General features: G+C 37.3%; 1 protein-coding gene across 5 annotated transcripts in view; it reads right to left on the bottom strand.

The window, feature by feature from the left end:
* rgs18 (regulator of G protein signaling 18) overlaps positions 1-16,547 on the bottom strand; it is a 109,447-nt gene that overhangs the window by 3,502 nt on the left and 89,398 nt on the right. For 3 of the 5 annotated variants that reach the window (XM_073854279.1, XM_073854273.1, XM_073854281.1), the window contains 4 exons: positions 5,798-5,892; positions 5,031-5,123; positions 3,425-3,492; positions 358-524 (listed from right to left, as the gene is read on the bottom strand). In XM_073854279.1, the coding sequence (XP_073710380.1) occupies positions 358-524; positions 3,425-3,492; positions 5,031-5,123; positions 5,798-5,850 (381 nt within the window). In that variant the 5' untranslated portion in view covers positions 5,851-5,892. Of the gene's footprint in view, positions 1-357; positions 525-3,424; positions 3,493-5,030; positions 5,124-5,797; positions 5,998-6,033; positions 6,169-16,547 lie in introns of those variants that run through there. The other 2 variants (XM_073854285.1, XM_073854270.1) reach the window with 2 other exon arrangements.

The following is a 16,547-nucleotide window of genomic DNA, read 5'->3' as shown; positions in this document are numbered from 1 at the left end:
TAACAGGCAAAAGCTGCAAAACCACACGGTCACATCTCTGGCCTCAGTCATGTGGCCAGATCCCACAACAGGTCTTGTGCAGATGCAACTTTAGGTCTCTAAACATGAAGTTGCTATGCACTGAACCACAGACTTCTTTTTACAAAGCCTTGAGTCACATTGAGGTTAGCTAGTAACCCATTGCTTTGCTAAGAGCAAAGTTGCAAACCTTGTGACCAACAATTAATAATTCAAACTTGATTAAACACTGATTAAAAAAATGACTTGTAATATCTCTTCCTGGTATCTTTTATCTATATTGTGTCATTCTGGAGGTTTGAAGTGAAGATTTAAAGTTAACGTATCAACGTGCTGTACCTCCTTGGGTGCTTCTTTGTCGATGAATACGGCATATATCTGTCTGGCTTTAGTTTGCAGTTTGGTGGAAGACTCTGTGCTTTTGAAATCCTCGCAGGCCAACCAGAACTCAATGTTCTCCTCACTGAACTCAGTGCGTAGAAACCGAGTGAAGAATTCTACCCCATCTAAAAAAAACAGCAGATGCATTATCATATTGTATTCCTGTAGCTCTGGAAGAGCATGGTGTTAGCAAAAACAGGTTCATGGTTCGACTCACAGGATGTGATTGATAAACTTATAAATTGTATATTTTATGAAGCGGACTTAAGATGAACCCAAGACTAGGCTTTAGTTATATTGGGACATTTATGTAGATTTTACAAACATATCTTACAAAAAACATTACTGGTATGCATCTCAAAACTAAACAATGGTCTTGGTATATTTTAAGATATGACTGCAGCTGTTTTAAGTTAAGACAGCCCAAATATGCATTTTAGTCTGGGCCAAGTCTTAAAGGGATACTCTTGCCAAATATCAAAATACCCCATGATTTACTCACCCTCAAGCAATCCAAGATGCATATGTCCATCATCTTTTAGATGAACACATTTGGAGTTAATTTAGTAAATCTCCTTTCTCTTCAAAGCTTTATAATGGTAAAAAACAGGGATCAGGGATCAACTTCTGACTCTAAACCCCCAAAAAGTGCATCCATCCTTCACAGAAGTAATCCACACGACTCCATTATAGTTGATCAAGTTTAAAATATAGACATTTTTCTTACAAAATCGCATTGATTACCTGTAAAAAAGACAACCCCCTGGAGCCGTGTGGATTACTTCTGTGAAGGAGGGATGCACTTTTTTGGGCTTCAAAATCAGAAGTTGTTCCCTGATTCCTGTTTTCTATCGTTATAAGCTTGAAAAAGCAAGGACATTTACTAAAAAACCCAAACGTGTTAGTCCAAAGAATGATGGACATATGTATCTCGGATTGCCTGAGGGTGAGCACATCACAAGGTAATTTTGATATATATTTTAAGAATTACTCCAATCCCGATAATTTACTCACCCCCATGTCATCAAAAATGTTGATGTATTTCTTTGTTCAGTCAATAAAATAAGAAAAAAACATTTCAGGGACCCCAACAGTTTACAGTTTCAATGCAGTTTAAACACAGAGGGCTCTTAACCAGTGGTTTTCAAAAGAAAATTTATGACAAAAAACTGTTCTAAAACTTCACATTTTAATTAAACAAACCATTAAATTATACAAAGTAGTGCTGAATTATTTTTTTTAGGTTTAATTTCACAGAATTCATGATAAATTAATGTATTTTATAAAAATGTCATAAAACTGGGGACCCCCTGGCACCATCTCGTGGCCCCCCTGGGGGCCCCGGACCCCAGTTTGAGAACCAGTGCTCTAAACGATCCTGAACAAGGCATGTTTTTTTCCAGTAAAACGATCATTTTCGGCAACAAAAAATAAAATAAAAATGCACTTTTAAACCACAACTTCACACGACCTCACGTAATGCGCCATCACGTCAACAGGTCACGTATGACGTATGCGAAACTACCGCCCCAGTATTTTCAAGTGTTGAGAAAGAGGACCGTTCTGATGTTGTTGTATGTGGAATGATATTAATTAATGTCATTGTGTCAGTTTATTATTTAAAATGGTCCGCAAATGTGCGTTTCACATATGTAACGCATGATCTTTTGATGTCATTAGGCAATTACGTGAGGTCGCGCTGGCGCATCACACGGCTGGTGCAAAATGAGAAGTTGTGATTTAAAAGTGTATTGTTCTTGCCAAAAATGACAATCGTTTTACTAGATAAGACCCGTATGCCTCGTTTGGGATCATTTAGAGTCCTTTGAAGCTGCGTTTAAACTGTAATTTGTTGGGGTCCAATAAATTCTATTAAAATTAGAAAAATCCTAGAATGTTTTCCTTAAAAAACATCATTTCCACTCTACTGAACAAAGAAAGGCATCAACATTTTGGATGACACGAGGAGAGTAAATGATCAGGATTTTTTTAAGGAAGTGGAGTAATCCTTTAAGCTGTCCGAGAAACCACTGCAGTCACATTATGGGCCGATCACACCAAACGCGTTTATGGCAGTTGCAGGCGCCTTTTTAATGATTTTCTATGGGCAGTGACCGTTCAATCGAATGAGGGGAAAGGTGGGCCTTCACGATTCAATATTTGCAGCTGCATTGGTGGTTGCCTAGCAATATAAAAAGCAGCGCTGCACTTTTTTGTGACAAAAAAAGGCAGTTCGGCGCACATTGCGTTTACAAGCATTTAAAAAGCATTTGGTGTGATTGTACCCTTAGAGCAGTGGTCACCAATCTTGGTCCTGGAGGGCCGGTGTCTCCGCAGAGGCCAGGTCCAACTCCAAGCAAAAACACCCGAAACACCTGTATGAGCTGCTTCAGGTGTGTTTGATTAGGGTTGGAGATAAACTCTGCAGAGACACCGGCCCTCCAGGACCAGGATTGGTGACCAGTGCCTTAGAGTGTCTGACAGCTGTGTACATGTCATTATTAAATGCATGATATGCACACATTTTTAAATAAGTTAAACTGGACTTTGAATAAAATAAACAACAATTATCACTATCATCATCATCTATGCAGCCTTACCAAAAAGTCTTAAAGGCCGGGTGTATGATCTCTGAAAGCCAATGTTGATATTTGAATCTGGACCTTCTTTTGATAGACTCGACCCACACATACGCAACCCAGGCAACGATGTCGGTCAGTAGACACGCCCCTTACTGCTGATTAGCTACAAGTGTGTAGCCCGACTCCCTTTTCCAAAGTGTTTTCAAAATCATGCACTCCACCTTTAAAAGTGAGAGAGAGAAAAAGAGAACCAAAACAATGGCTTGTGCCCAACATGACGCTCATTTGCATGTTCTGTCTGCATTATTGCACAGGTTGCACCTGATTCACTAAAGTAATTATGCAAATTCTTCCCGCGTAAGTTCCGATGTTGCGGTTTGGTTGTGGAGGAGTGCTGTGATCTGGCATACTTTACTTGGATTGTACATCACCACTGTTCTCACCTGAATGACTCAGCAAATCCTCAAATGAATCACTCCATTTCAGAGCCTCGTCCGGAGGTATGTGTTTAAAACACATTCAGGAGTTTGTAGTATTAGAGTGATGCTCGATTTATTCATGTCAACTGTTTTAGTGATGTTAAAAAACCTATACATACAACAGTGCAGCATTTAAAAAAAACCTCTCCTGATTTTGATGCCCTCAGGTTAACATTATGTTGACCCTGTGACAACATTTCAATCAACCAATCAGATTTCATAAATCAGTTTACTGTTTGTTTCAAGTTTAAAGGAAAACACCACAATTTTTCAATATTTTACTATGTTCTTACCTCAACTTAGATGAAATAATACATAGCTATTGCTTTCCACTGTGTGCACTTTTAATCTTTGTACAGCGCTTCTTAAATGTATTAGCATTTAGCCTAGCCCCATTCATTCCTATGGCTCCAAACTAAAGTTTTTTTGGTTACTTGTGTAACTACTCATGTAACAGTCTTTAAATAGGGAAAACATGAAAGTGTTTGGTGGCTTCTAAATACATCCCTGTTTGGAGCCATTGTAATGAATGGGGCTATAGGCTAAATGCTAACACATACACAAGGCGCTGAACAAAGATTAAAAGTGCATGCATTGAAAAAAGATAGGTGTGTATTAATTAGTCTAAGTCAGTGCTTCTCAAATAGTGGGGCGGGACCCCCAGGGGGGGCTCGAAGCGACACCAGGGGGGGCGCGCGAGACCCCGGGGAAAATACTTTTTCAGGAAGTGATTTTTTTGCACCGTCACTTAAAGACATTACACCCCAATCACGCTGATAAGCCGCTTGAGTTTTTTATTATTATTTATTGGTTTTATTTAATTTAATTTTTCAGTATCAAATTAATTTTATAAATATTATACTTTAAATAAGGATTGATTTTTTTTATTTCAGGCTAATTGATGCATTTTTAAGTCTTTTCTGTTACAGACTAAAAAACAATGTTAATAAAGTTATTCTTTGTTGTAAGTTGATTGATATTTCTTTTTTTGTGTTTTCTTTAATGTTAATAAGGATACAATGTTTTGCAGATGTGCAAAACAAATTATACTATTTACAGTCATGGCGGAGAGTTGGGGGGGGGGGGGGGGCGCGAAATGTTTACTTCTTCCTGGGGGGGCGTGACAGAAAATAATTGAGAAGCACTGGTCTAAGTTGAGGTAAGAACATAGTAAAATATTGAAAAACGGTGGTGTTTTCCTTTAAGCTTACAACCAGGATTAGCTTTTTTTACTTATCATTTCCCTGTGAAATTAGGGTTCAGTTATGGTTAGGGTTTTGGTTTTTAAAAAAAAAGTTGCCCTGAGGTTATCTCTCGCTTGGCAAAATCAGGTTGAGCATACAGTAAGGTATTTTACTTATATAACTACGTATATGCATTTACTGATAGATAGTAATGTATGGAGAGGACAGGAAAGCACAGGGTGCAAAGGATGCCAAGCCAGGACTTGAACTGGGGTCACAAAAAGCGAGTTGTCAAAGCACCACCCGCTACACAAGCGACATACATTATTAACTTATATAACTAAAGGCCTGTTAGTAAATATACATTAGTAAAAACGTACTGTTTATTTGTAGTTGGTGGCTTCTTTTCAGGACTGACATTTTCATGGGATCCAGACTTTGCCAGAAGAAGACTAAGTCGACTTTTTTTATCCTTGTTTCTGCAAAGAGTGAAAAACAGAGTCAATCTGATGTGTCAGTAGATAATACTTATGTAGTTATCATTACTGTGCATGTTGTGGATACTTTTAGTATATATGACATTAAACAAGTATTCATGCACCATGAAAGCAAAAGAACTATGATTCGTATCTAACATATGACAACTATAAGGGGAAGTGCTACCACAATGCTATAACCACAGTAGTCAGGCTGATAAACAGATAAAAATACACACAGTTAAGACAAAAGGTTTTATGCAGATACCTTAAAAAAACGGCACCCCATACATGCTGGGGTTTAGAAAAAAGTTCAGAGTAACAATTTAGGGCAGAAGTATTGTAATGGGCCTTTAAACAATTTAACAATCATCTGCATTTTGAGTTTAAGAGCATCTCCCTTTGATGCGTTTGCTTTTTCATTACATCTATTTAAAGGTTGGTTGCTTTGCTACCTCCCAAATGTAAAACATTGCTATGATGAAAAAGAAATACTGTAGCTTCTTAACAACGAGTTCCAGAAATAAAGGAAGTCACATACAAAGAAAATCTCCAAACTTATATCCGATTCACTTGCTAAAAAGTTGGAAAGAAACCCTAGAGGGTGAATTTGCAAGACAACTTCTTTCCCCTCAATGCTTTCAGCGTTAATTTGAGAAAGGAATGAAAAAACGTACCTCAAGTGGGACTCTTTCATTCTGCAGGCAAGCGGCTCGTCCTCTCCGAGCATTTTGAAATACGCTTCCTCCTTGGGGGCTGTTGAGAAGTTGAACTGAGGAAACAGAAACACAAAAATCTTCATACTCTTCCCTTTAGTCGACGCTCACAGATCGGGTTGACGGTCTAATATAAACCACCACAAACTGAGGCTCGTATTTGTGTGTTAAGTGTGTTAGGAGGTCATTTCCCACACCTGTCAAGATAATTTTCCGTCGGGGAAACTACCTGCTGTTTACCCGTAATGGCTCTGCTTGTCTTTCTTTGTTGTACTGCAGGACATCTCTCTGCACAGTTTGATATTAAGTCTAAAGAGGAATTCAAATGTTCTGACAATTTTTAATGAATTTTTAACTTAAACATCTTGTTTTACATGATAAACAACAGCTGAGTATTGCAGGGTTGATGTCAGTGTGTTGCACCCTGTAGGGGGAGTATTGAAAACCTTATGTAACCTATCTATCTATCTATCTATCTATCTATCTATCTATCTATCTATCTATCTATCTATCTATCTATCTATCTATCTATCTATCTATCTATCTATCTATCTATCTATCTATCTATCTATCTATCTATCTATCTATCTATCTATCTATCTATCTATCTATCTATCTATCTACCACACAGAGTTTACAGTATTATAGTGGACATCCACTAAAATTTTCATAATAAACTCAATCTAAGAGCAGCGCAAAGTAAGACTTTAGTTAGTAAAATATAGTAAAGTATAAGAGTAAGACTAAGATTTCTTTTATTATATTTACTGTAAAAAGTGAAATGATGAACCAACTTAAAAAATTACTTCCATTGGTAATACCTAAAAATTCAAGTTTTTTAACTTAAAATTGCAATTTAGTTTCACTTTAGATGAAAAATTTAAAGGTGCAGTTTGTAAATTTTGGTGGCATCTAGTGGTGAGGTTGCGAATTGCAACCAACGTCTCAGTCCACTGCCCAACCCTCGTTTTTGAAATGCATAAAGAAGCTACGATAGCCACCACCGGACAAACATTTCATAGTCAGAGACAACTTAGTAAAAAAGTTTGTCCGTTAAGGGCTTCTGTAGAAACATGGCGGCACAAAATGGTGACTTCCATGTAAGGGGACCCTCTGTGTATGTAGATAAAAAGGTCTCGTTCGAAGGTAATAAACACATAACGATTCATTATAAAAGGTCATACACCCCTGATAATATAGTTTTGTACATTATTTTGCATTTCTGTCAAAAGATCCTCCTAAAAATTACACACTGCACCTTTAATGTTATGCATTACAGTTTTTTCTGTTCATGGTGCTTATGTTACTGTAAAGTCTGTTTTGAGACTTCAAGGTGAGTAGTAACCAATTAATGCAATCTCATTACAATACAGATATGAGGTGTATGAATTTGTATTCCTAAATTTTAGTATAATCTGCTTTAACCCTTGATCAGTGGGGGGCGGTGACTTATTTTTTCGAGGGCGCACAATGCGAAGTTTGTCACGACATGTATGTAGCCCGTCATATGTGTGGTTCGTAATTTCAAATTATGTATTCTGCGCGTTGAGTGCATCACGTGTCTTGTCAAAATAAGTCCCTGCTGCAGACGCATCTGAAGGGTTTATGATAAAATAGACACTCGCGTTTACTCGTATAATCTCATGCGTAATCAGAGTTTACTGTTAAGGGAGTGTCTTGCGTGTATTTTGTTACGTGAGCGTCTCTTTTATCATAAACGGGTTCTGACATGTGTGCAGCAGACATTTATTTTGACAAACATGTGATGCACATGGTTCACATGACGCAACAAACACATATTTTGAAAACACAAGCAACACACATGACACTAATTCTAATTCGTGCCCCTCGGATGAGCAGTCACGAGCCGCCACTGCCCTTGATGTTGGGGTTAGGGGAGAGGTTTCATTTGTGATTGTATCTGTATTAATACGAAATTGCTACCATGTAGGTACACTTCCCTGTGAGACTGGTTTAAAGTAACCCTACTCGTAAAGAGATAAAGAGGCCAAAGAAATAAAAGAGAAACACACAGGCCTCTATTTTCCTTTTTTAGCTGTCGTCTCTGCAGAGGCATTACAATGATGGACAAATCTGTTTGGGCACAATAAATGACAGAAGCGAATAGGAATGTCCTCAAACAGACACAAGGGTGACATCTTTATTTAATCAATGGCCACAGAGGACCACACAGAGAAAATCCCAGAAAGAATCCAGAAACACTGTTGGGGACAAGATCTGCAGCTGATCTGTTAATAACTATGTGTAGTACTTGGTAAAATGCTTTAAGCTAAGTATTGAAGCAGTTTCTATTATGGCAATGTGTTGCCTGCTTTTTTGCATTATTCAGTCATCCATTTCAAAAATATTTTTTCAATAAAATTTTAGTTTTGTAATGAAAAAACTTCATATGTTTGCACAATTATTCATCTAGGGAACCATAAGGCTGTCAATAAGTATTTACCCTTAAATGCTAAAGGATTACCTTAAGTTCTGCTATGTGTTGCTACAAAGTCCTTAAGTTTCCCTTAAACAGGTCTATAACAGGTCCAGTAACGTCACACACGATGTCTGTAAGTAGGATTTAAGTGTTTTATTAATCAAAATCAATGTCTTTATTCATAAATATGTCCTCATATGACCTCTGCCAATGATCTGACTTTTCTTTGTAAGCTTAGAATTTCTCCTCTTTACTTACATTGGACGGGTAAGTCCAAGGAGGCTTCCATATCGTTCCGCCGTATTGATTTACTATAATAGCAGAGAGGGACAAAAAGCACTAGCCTACCAACGCGTTTCAACAACGCGTTTTCATTCAGAACACGTGAACCAGCTGCAACGGACAAGGAGATCAGTGATTACATAATGGCTACCGTAGTTGCAACACGCATTTGGAAAGGCGAGGCGCTAGAGAGCACTGTTCGTTTGAATGCAAAATACAATTATACCACTAGATGGGGGTAAATCCTACTTATTGCCCCTTTAAGAAAAGGAAGTACCAACGCATTTCTAACGATCAAAATAATCCCTTAGAGTAAAGTGAAGCGCATTTATAGAAGAATAGTGATTAAAAGTGCTTAAAGTTTGAATTACCGGCAGTACTTACAGGCTGTTATATTTCGACGTTTTATTGTACACTAATTGTACACAAGTACACAGTACACAAACCTCTATTGAGCTGCATGCATTGATTTGTTTACGCTGTGAGATTTTGTAACTATAGCAACCGCTTCTTCATTGATGTGTTTTGACAGATACTACCGCAAAATACTTAGTATTATACCGCAGATCTGTTGAATGCTGCATTCTGATTGGCTGAGAAATTTTCTATGGGTGTTGATTATTTTTCTGTTAACCGCACACCTAACTTGTCAAATGTCTTAAAAACAGGCACCAGAGCAATGTTTGTGGTAACCGTGGTATAAGCGGAATAATTGACTCCGGTCCTTTGAATTATTTGAAAATAATGCACACCCGCTTTGCATCGTGCCGCATTACCACCTTGGTGTGCAATATTTTCTTATAATTCAATGGCCCGTCGTCAATTATTCCTTACTAAACACTTAGGGAAAGGGGACTGTTTGTTGCAACACTCTTAAAGAAATCCCTTACCTCAGGGATTTTTTCTACCCTCACTTAAGGAGTTTCATGCAACCAGGCACAGATTTACTATCAGCTTGCACCAGCGCAAAAAATCATTTGGCGGTAAATAATGACTGTCGGGATTTACTAAAGACGCCCAGTGGATAAGAAGCGCTGAAAAGGTGTGGTCTAGTTATTTTTGCGAATGACTTTATTGCATATGCATTTCTATGAGTTTCCCTTTCAGACGCAACATTTTTGGAAGGAGAATATTTAAATGATTTACGCAACGCGCTTTACTAATGTTTGCGTGTTTGATATTACTATGATTTGTGCCATTATTCAACGCCAAAAAAAGAATGTCTTAAATTACTTTGTGCTTGAAATGGCTGCAATACTGAGTGCGTTTACATGCACAGTCTTACGCCGATTATGCTTAAAAAACTGATAACGTTTGGGGTCATGAACACGCATAAAACGTTTTTCTTTAATCGGGGAAAGCCCATAAACGACGTGAGCAAAAACTCATTTTTGCTCATTACCCCGATTTCACGTGGAATGTAAACACCTTAACCGGCTTTCTCACAGTTTTGTCCATGTGCGCATGTCTCCGCGTGTGAAAGATAAACGTCAGATGCGGAAGTAAGCGCAAAGTAACGCATAAAAGTCTCTGCTCTACTAAAGCAGTTGGCAGAGAAACTGAGAAAATAAAAACTGATGTTATATTTACAGGTTGTGGAGATACGAAAAGAGATAAAACAGTATAGCTTAATATATGCCGCCGGCTTTTTGATTGACTATTATGCACTATAGGCGATGACATCACTACCTGCAAGAAACCTGGCAAATCTCCAAGTTCCATGTAAACGCAGTTGTCTGCATAGCCGGTTTATTTGCATGTAAACGCATGAAAACAGTTTTTATAATAAGCAGATTTCTGATAGTTATCCGCTTATTCTGTGCATGTAAATGTACTCACTGCTAAAAAAGAGGCATCACAGAAAGCGCATGATACAATGCAGATGATTGATTTAAGGCCAGAGGAAGTATTATTTAAAAGTATTTGCCAAACCATGTAATTTTTTATTTGCTGAAGTAAATAAAATAGTAGTCACTAGGAGAAGTCACACAATATCAGACGTTTCAAAACTTCCTGTAAACATTATTTTTTTGTTCTCCAGTTCTTTGGCTTCGTTAGCTGGGATTACACACCCCAAATTTTCTGCTGTGATGTCCGCAGTGCTGAATTCAAGCGCACATCATCAGTTCTGCTTATTTGCGACCCTGAACTAATTTGCGCTGCTCTTAGATTGAGTTTATTATGAAAATCAACAGTGGTGCCTGTTTTATTAACGTTTGCCTTTTTAGTAAATAATGCATATATTACCACTCCCATCTGCACTTTTTTTAAATTGCGCCCACGCGCTAATTTGCCCCATTTAGTAAATCTGGCCCTACATCTGTTGAACGGTAGTCTCAAGTAGAAGAACCTGCACAACCAACTTTCTTTGTTTTTGAGATTTCTGCATTGGGGTTAAAGGTGATTAAAGGGGACATTTCACAAGACTTTTTTTTTAAGATGTAAAATTTATCTTTGGTGTCTGCACTAAACGGCAGTGCAATGGTTGGATAGTGCAGATTAAGGGGGATTATTATGGTTATAAAATTCCCTTTTGACATCACAAGGGGAGCCACATTTCAATGACCTTTTTTTCACATGCTTGCAGAGAATGGTTTAAATACTAAGTTGCTTGCTTGTTCTTTTTCACAATTTCTAGGTTGATAGAAGCACTGGGGACCCAATTATAGCACAAAAAGTCAGATTTTCATGATATGTCCTTTTACAATAAAAATACTACCATCTAAACAACACAACTTATCTGTGCAATTGTTCTTCTGTCATGCAAATAATAGAAAATAGTATGTTGCTTCATAGGGCAAAATCTTCTCAACACAGACCTTCCTGTTTTACAAACTAAGCATGTCCATTTGCTCTAAAACATCTGTCAAAGAGGAACTGAAAAAATCTCAAGCCATAGAAACAAAAAGACACCTTAAAGCATATGATGGCAAAGGCTTACAGTATGTACACCTAGTGGAATGCAGAGAGTCTTTTACTTTACACTTTAAGCTTAATTGGTCAGGTTTGGCATTAATAATCTATAATGTATGAATTAACTTTATAATGCTGTCAAGAATGTGTTTTGTTTTTGTCAAAAGGTGCAGCTCAAAGGAGTGTGATAATTTAGAAATTCTCCTGCCTGGATGTTGATCATCAGTTATCAGTTCATCAAAGTTTCATTCATTTGTTATAGCTGTCAGATGTGTTCTCATAAGCCGTCTCTTGACAGAAAAGGGAAATGCGAGACGGACAGAAATTGAAACTGAAATGTGCGGATGTCAAGAGCTACTTCCTGTCTTTAGCAGTGGTGAAAACACATTCACTGACTTTGACTAATGTCCTTTGACACCTGATTTGCATTCTAACTGCAGTGAATCCATCAATGTTCCTTGGACTTTTTGGGTTGTGCTACATTAAGAGTTAAGATGGTCTATAAAATAGCAATAACCAGAATTTGAACTGCACTCTTAAAAATATAAAAGGTCTAAAAGGATTCTCTGCAGCATGGACATGCAGTATAAAATCTATTTTGCTGTCTTAAATTTTTAAGTACAATCAAATTGGCTGCGCAATTCACCTCAACTTCATATAAAAAGAATTAGAATTAGAAAGAATTTGTAAGAACCTTTTTATATTCTGTACAATAGAAAGATTATGTGGGTGTTAAAGGTTCTTTATAGAAGCATACACCCAGACAAAAAAAACTTGTTGGGAAAACTACATGGTGTAAATAAGTATCAGATGCATAAGCTACTAAACATAAAAAATGAGATCATAAAAACAATATTATATGATATTATATGTTCATCAAATACCGTCCTCAGGTCATTCAGAAATACCGGTTTGTTGGCAGAATCGCTACGTCATTTTTTCAGCAAAGACCTCTAAGTGCACAGAAATTGAATTAAACCCTATTCGGATGGGATTCGTTTTACAGAAAGTCGTGCTTCTTAGAGGTCCTCTGAGCTTTTAATCCCTTCCAAATCGGCCATGTCTGTGTTCTTCTCTCACGACTTCCGTAAAAAGTCCTGAGCAATTTACCTACTGTTTTTCGCCAAACTAAGAGGTCCCATTAATCGAATGTGTATGTCTGTGTTTGCCAGCAATATCTTTTGAAAACGTGGTTCTTTTCGTGGATTGACCAACGTGATCTGCCATTAGGTCTTACTAACGTGCATATATTGTACTTCTTTGTCCAATTTATTCTGACATGGATGTTTTCTCATTCTGTACCTCTGCCCACAGGAATACATCAGTCGCCAGCTAAGCTCAAACGGCTAACGCTGAGCTGCTGTCGAATCACAACACAATAAACAAGCTACACAATCAGAACTCGTTACGTATTTCTGAAGGAGGGACTTCATAGAACAAGGAAGACATCAGCCCCTTTTTAGGACAGTGAAAACAGCGCTATAGAGATAAGTAAAGTGTGTAAAAATACTGCGCTTTTTTACACACGAAACATGAACACGTTATATTGCGCACCATAAACACAATTAAAGCTTCGAAAACACAGGAAAAAACAGGACCTTTAATTAATGAAAAACATACATTGTTATTAATCATGATTTCTTCATTTCTATGGGTTTATAATAAGCAGCCAGTTATATAAAACACATAGACTAGGATTTGTAAAAGTTATTTTGATTAATTTTCAAACATATTCACAAACATCCATATCTGTCACATATCCCCCATCTCCTTACTTATCGGACTACATTACCCATGATCCTTTGCACCCCAACATTCACTTTGATTACCGTCTTCAGCAGTTCACTATTACTCGGACTCTATTGCTGCGTCCGAAACCACCTACTTCCATAGTAGGCGAAAAGCAGTAGGCGAGGTGAGTAGTATGTCCAAATACATAGTATTCGAAAAACAGTATGCGAAAAGTACCCGGATGACCTACTACTTCCGGTTAGATTTTGCAGTGTGCATACAATGGACACTTATCTATGATGCCCCAACAAAGAAGATTCACGCTGGAATGACATGACGTGATGACAAGACAACATATGTCACGTGATGTAGCAACATGGCAGATGTAGTACGTCCGAATCTCATTCATACTACCAGGATTCATACTACACAGTACCTACTGTTTTAACGGTAAGTAGGTAGGTACTTCATCTCATTCAGTACCTACTGTACAGTATGCGGTTTCTGAGGCAGCATTCCAAGGCAGGAAGGCATCAAGTCATGTCTGAATACAATGTTTGGTTTACTTTCTGTTTCCTGAGATATCTTCATGTCCTGTCCCACAATTCTATGCCTTGACGTGCATGGAGAATGTGATTGGTTGAGCCTAGTTGAGTTCGAAGAAATTTAGTGGAAATAAAGTAATATTTTAACTTTTTACACCTTTTAATTATTTCTAGCGAGAAATTAGTATTGTAGTGGAATTAGTTATCATAAGGGCGCTCTCTGTTTATATTTCAAGCCGAATTCCATTTTGCTATCTATGAAGGCTGTCCGAAAGCGTTTCCTGAACCTGCCTTCATGCCTCCAAAGTCATTGCCCCACGAGGCAGCGAGGCAATAAGTCAGCGGCCTAAGTTTTCGCACGCAGCCTATATTCTCACCATTGTCTTTACTCATTGTTTAATGTTACATGTTTGCCACTACTCAACTGCAGATTCCTGTGTTCATGTGTGTTGATTATATTAAAAGAAGTATTATATTAAAATAAGTTTTACTTGTATCTTCGTGTGGTTATACTGAAATGACCGAACGACTCAGCCTCAGACATCACGCCCACCGACTGTTGGCTGAACGTCTGATGTTTTTCGTACACTTTTCTGGAAACCCTGTGAGAATGTCAAAGTCGTCTTTGATTGGTAAAATAAACCGGATTTCCAGGAGACGCGAGTGTCGCAATTAGTTTCGGTCCCTGGAAAACAAAGCTCTGAAGTTGCATTGAGGAAGAGAAAAGTCGTGTTCACGTGGATAATAATGACCAGTTATCATGATCAGCTAAACATTGAATTCTCAAAAATATGCAAAGTTCGCAGCATAGACTCTCTAAAAGACGTCCAAGAGTTTTGCTTGAGGCAGTTAGTGGAGTCAAAAAGTTCGGTTCTCCTGAATTGCTTGTATGTGTTAAAAAGTGGAGAGATATGCTTTAAACAGACGTTTAACGGGAGCGTCTCATTGGTGTGGCTGTTGATGAAGTGCACAACATTATATGGTGAGTAATGTTGTTTATTTAGATGCTATAATGCTTCAATAACTGACTTGTGGCCAGCCGGCTCGTTATTGTGAGGAGTCCGAAACGTGACGCTAGACGAAACAAACTGTGATTGGTTGTTTGACATGTCGGTCAAACAGCTCGTGGGCGGGCTTTGTTCAGAAAAAGCAGCGAAAAACACCATACCTTCAGTATTGAAGGTCTGGCTACACGAGACTACCCACTACTCAACTCCAGATTCATGTGTTCATGTGTGTTGATTATATTAAAAGAAGTATAGACCTTTTGCGTGTTTGCAAACAGAGATGATGTTTTTTGTGGGCGGAGCCCAACTGGTGGCAGAAAGTGAATGCTTCTCAATAGCTGTGTGAAGTGTTTTAGCGTTAAACTGTGATTTTTATGGATCCAGTGTTCTGTAGAAGTTGGTTTCCCCCTATATTTCTCTTAAGTGTAATGTTTCTTATAACGTTTTCACCAAGTTACGTTTATTTTTTAAAATAAATTAAAAGAATTAAATGGCTTGGCTACTGATATGTGTGCATGTATGTAATGTATATGTATTGTTCTTTATTGGTAAATCAATTATTTTTACAGTATAAATCGCTGACGTACTTATAAGAGCAATACTATCATGTATTCTGTATAATATCATTTATTAAATATTTCCTCATTTCCTGTTTTCAATTTCTTCCTTATATTTATAGCCTACGTGTTTGTTCCAAAACTATTATGTTTACATACAAATTAATTTGTATTGGCCTGTTTATATATTATTAACACTTTACATCGTGTGTGTGTGTGTGCTATGTTTATATATTTATTAGTAAACATCATAATTTAGAACAAACAGGAAGAAGACATAGGCATAGATATAAGGTAAAAAGAAGTAATAGAAAACGAAAAAATACAAAAACTTTAATAAATGGTAATAGTATTGATATTATGAACGTGACGTGATGAAAACGCCACAAGAGACACATAGAGGGATCAGACTTCGACAGAACTCCAGATATCTTCTCTAATTATTTTCTATTCAAATTATTTAAAGATTTCCAAATGATTTCATCACTCCAGTCTGTCCAGTTGAGGGCTTATTGCAACCATAAACACCTACGTTTATCTTCAAATGGTGTCTTCGCCGTCGATATACTATACAAATGAAGGTCATATATTTTGGCATTCCTATTCTGACACTCAACAGCAGGGCCGTGCAGAGACCATTGGAGGGGCAGGTGCTCAAAGAATAAAAAGGGCACTTTGCTCGCTGACACGCAAGCACACAACTGAAACAAATAATAAAGTAATACAGAATAGAAAGATGATTTTAAGTCTAATTTCCTTGCAAATAAAGTGAGACAGAAAAATCTATATAGACTGAGTTTTATATCTATATATTTATGCATTTGGCAGCCACTTTTATCCAAAACGACTTACAGTGCATTTCATTTAGTGTTTGTGTGTGTCAACAGTATATGCAGTTTTGAAATTATATGATATTTTTGCATTGTGACATTAAGCTATTATTACGTTTACAGGCTTGTGTTTTTGTTGTCATATTTAAAATATAATTCTATTCTATTCTAATCCTGTTCGAAATTTGTATAAAAAGAGAGTAGCCTACATATTTTAGTTTTAAATCGTGTTTGTGTTGTGTTTTTGCACACTTTGATGCCTTGATGACAAGGCAATAAAATAATGACATTCATCTCTCCTTTCATTCATTTCATGAAGCCTCTAGTACTTTCTTTATTTTCAGGTAAACTAAAACTGGTTGCAAAGCTGGAGAGTTTTTGACTGAGTTAATAATTTAGCACGAGT

This window comes from Misgurnus anguillicaudatus, chromosome 2 (assembly GCF_027580225.2).
Source record: "Misgurnus anguillicaudatus chromosome 2, ASM2758022v2, whole genome shotgun sequence".
NCBI classification, from domain to species: Eukaryota; Metazoa; Chordata; class Actinopteri; order Cypriniformes; family Cobitidae; genus Misgurnus; species Misgurnus anguillicaudatus.
Note: the sequence above shows the minus strand (reverse complement) of the source record. Positions and strands in the feature narration are given on the sequence as shown.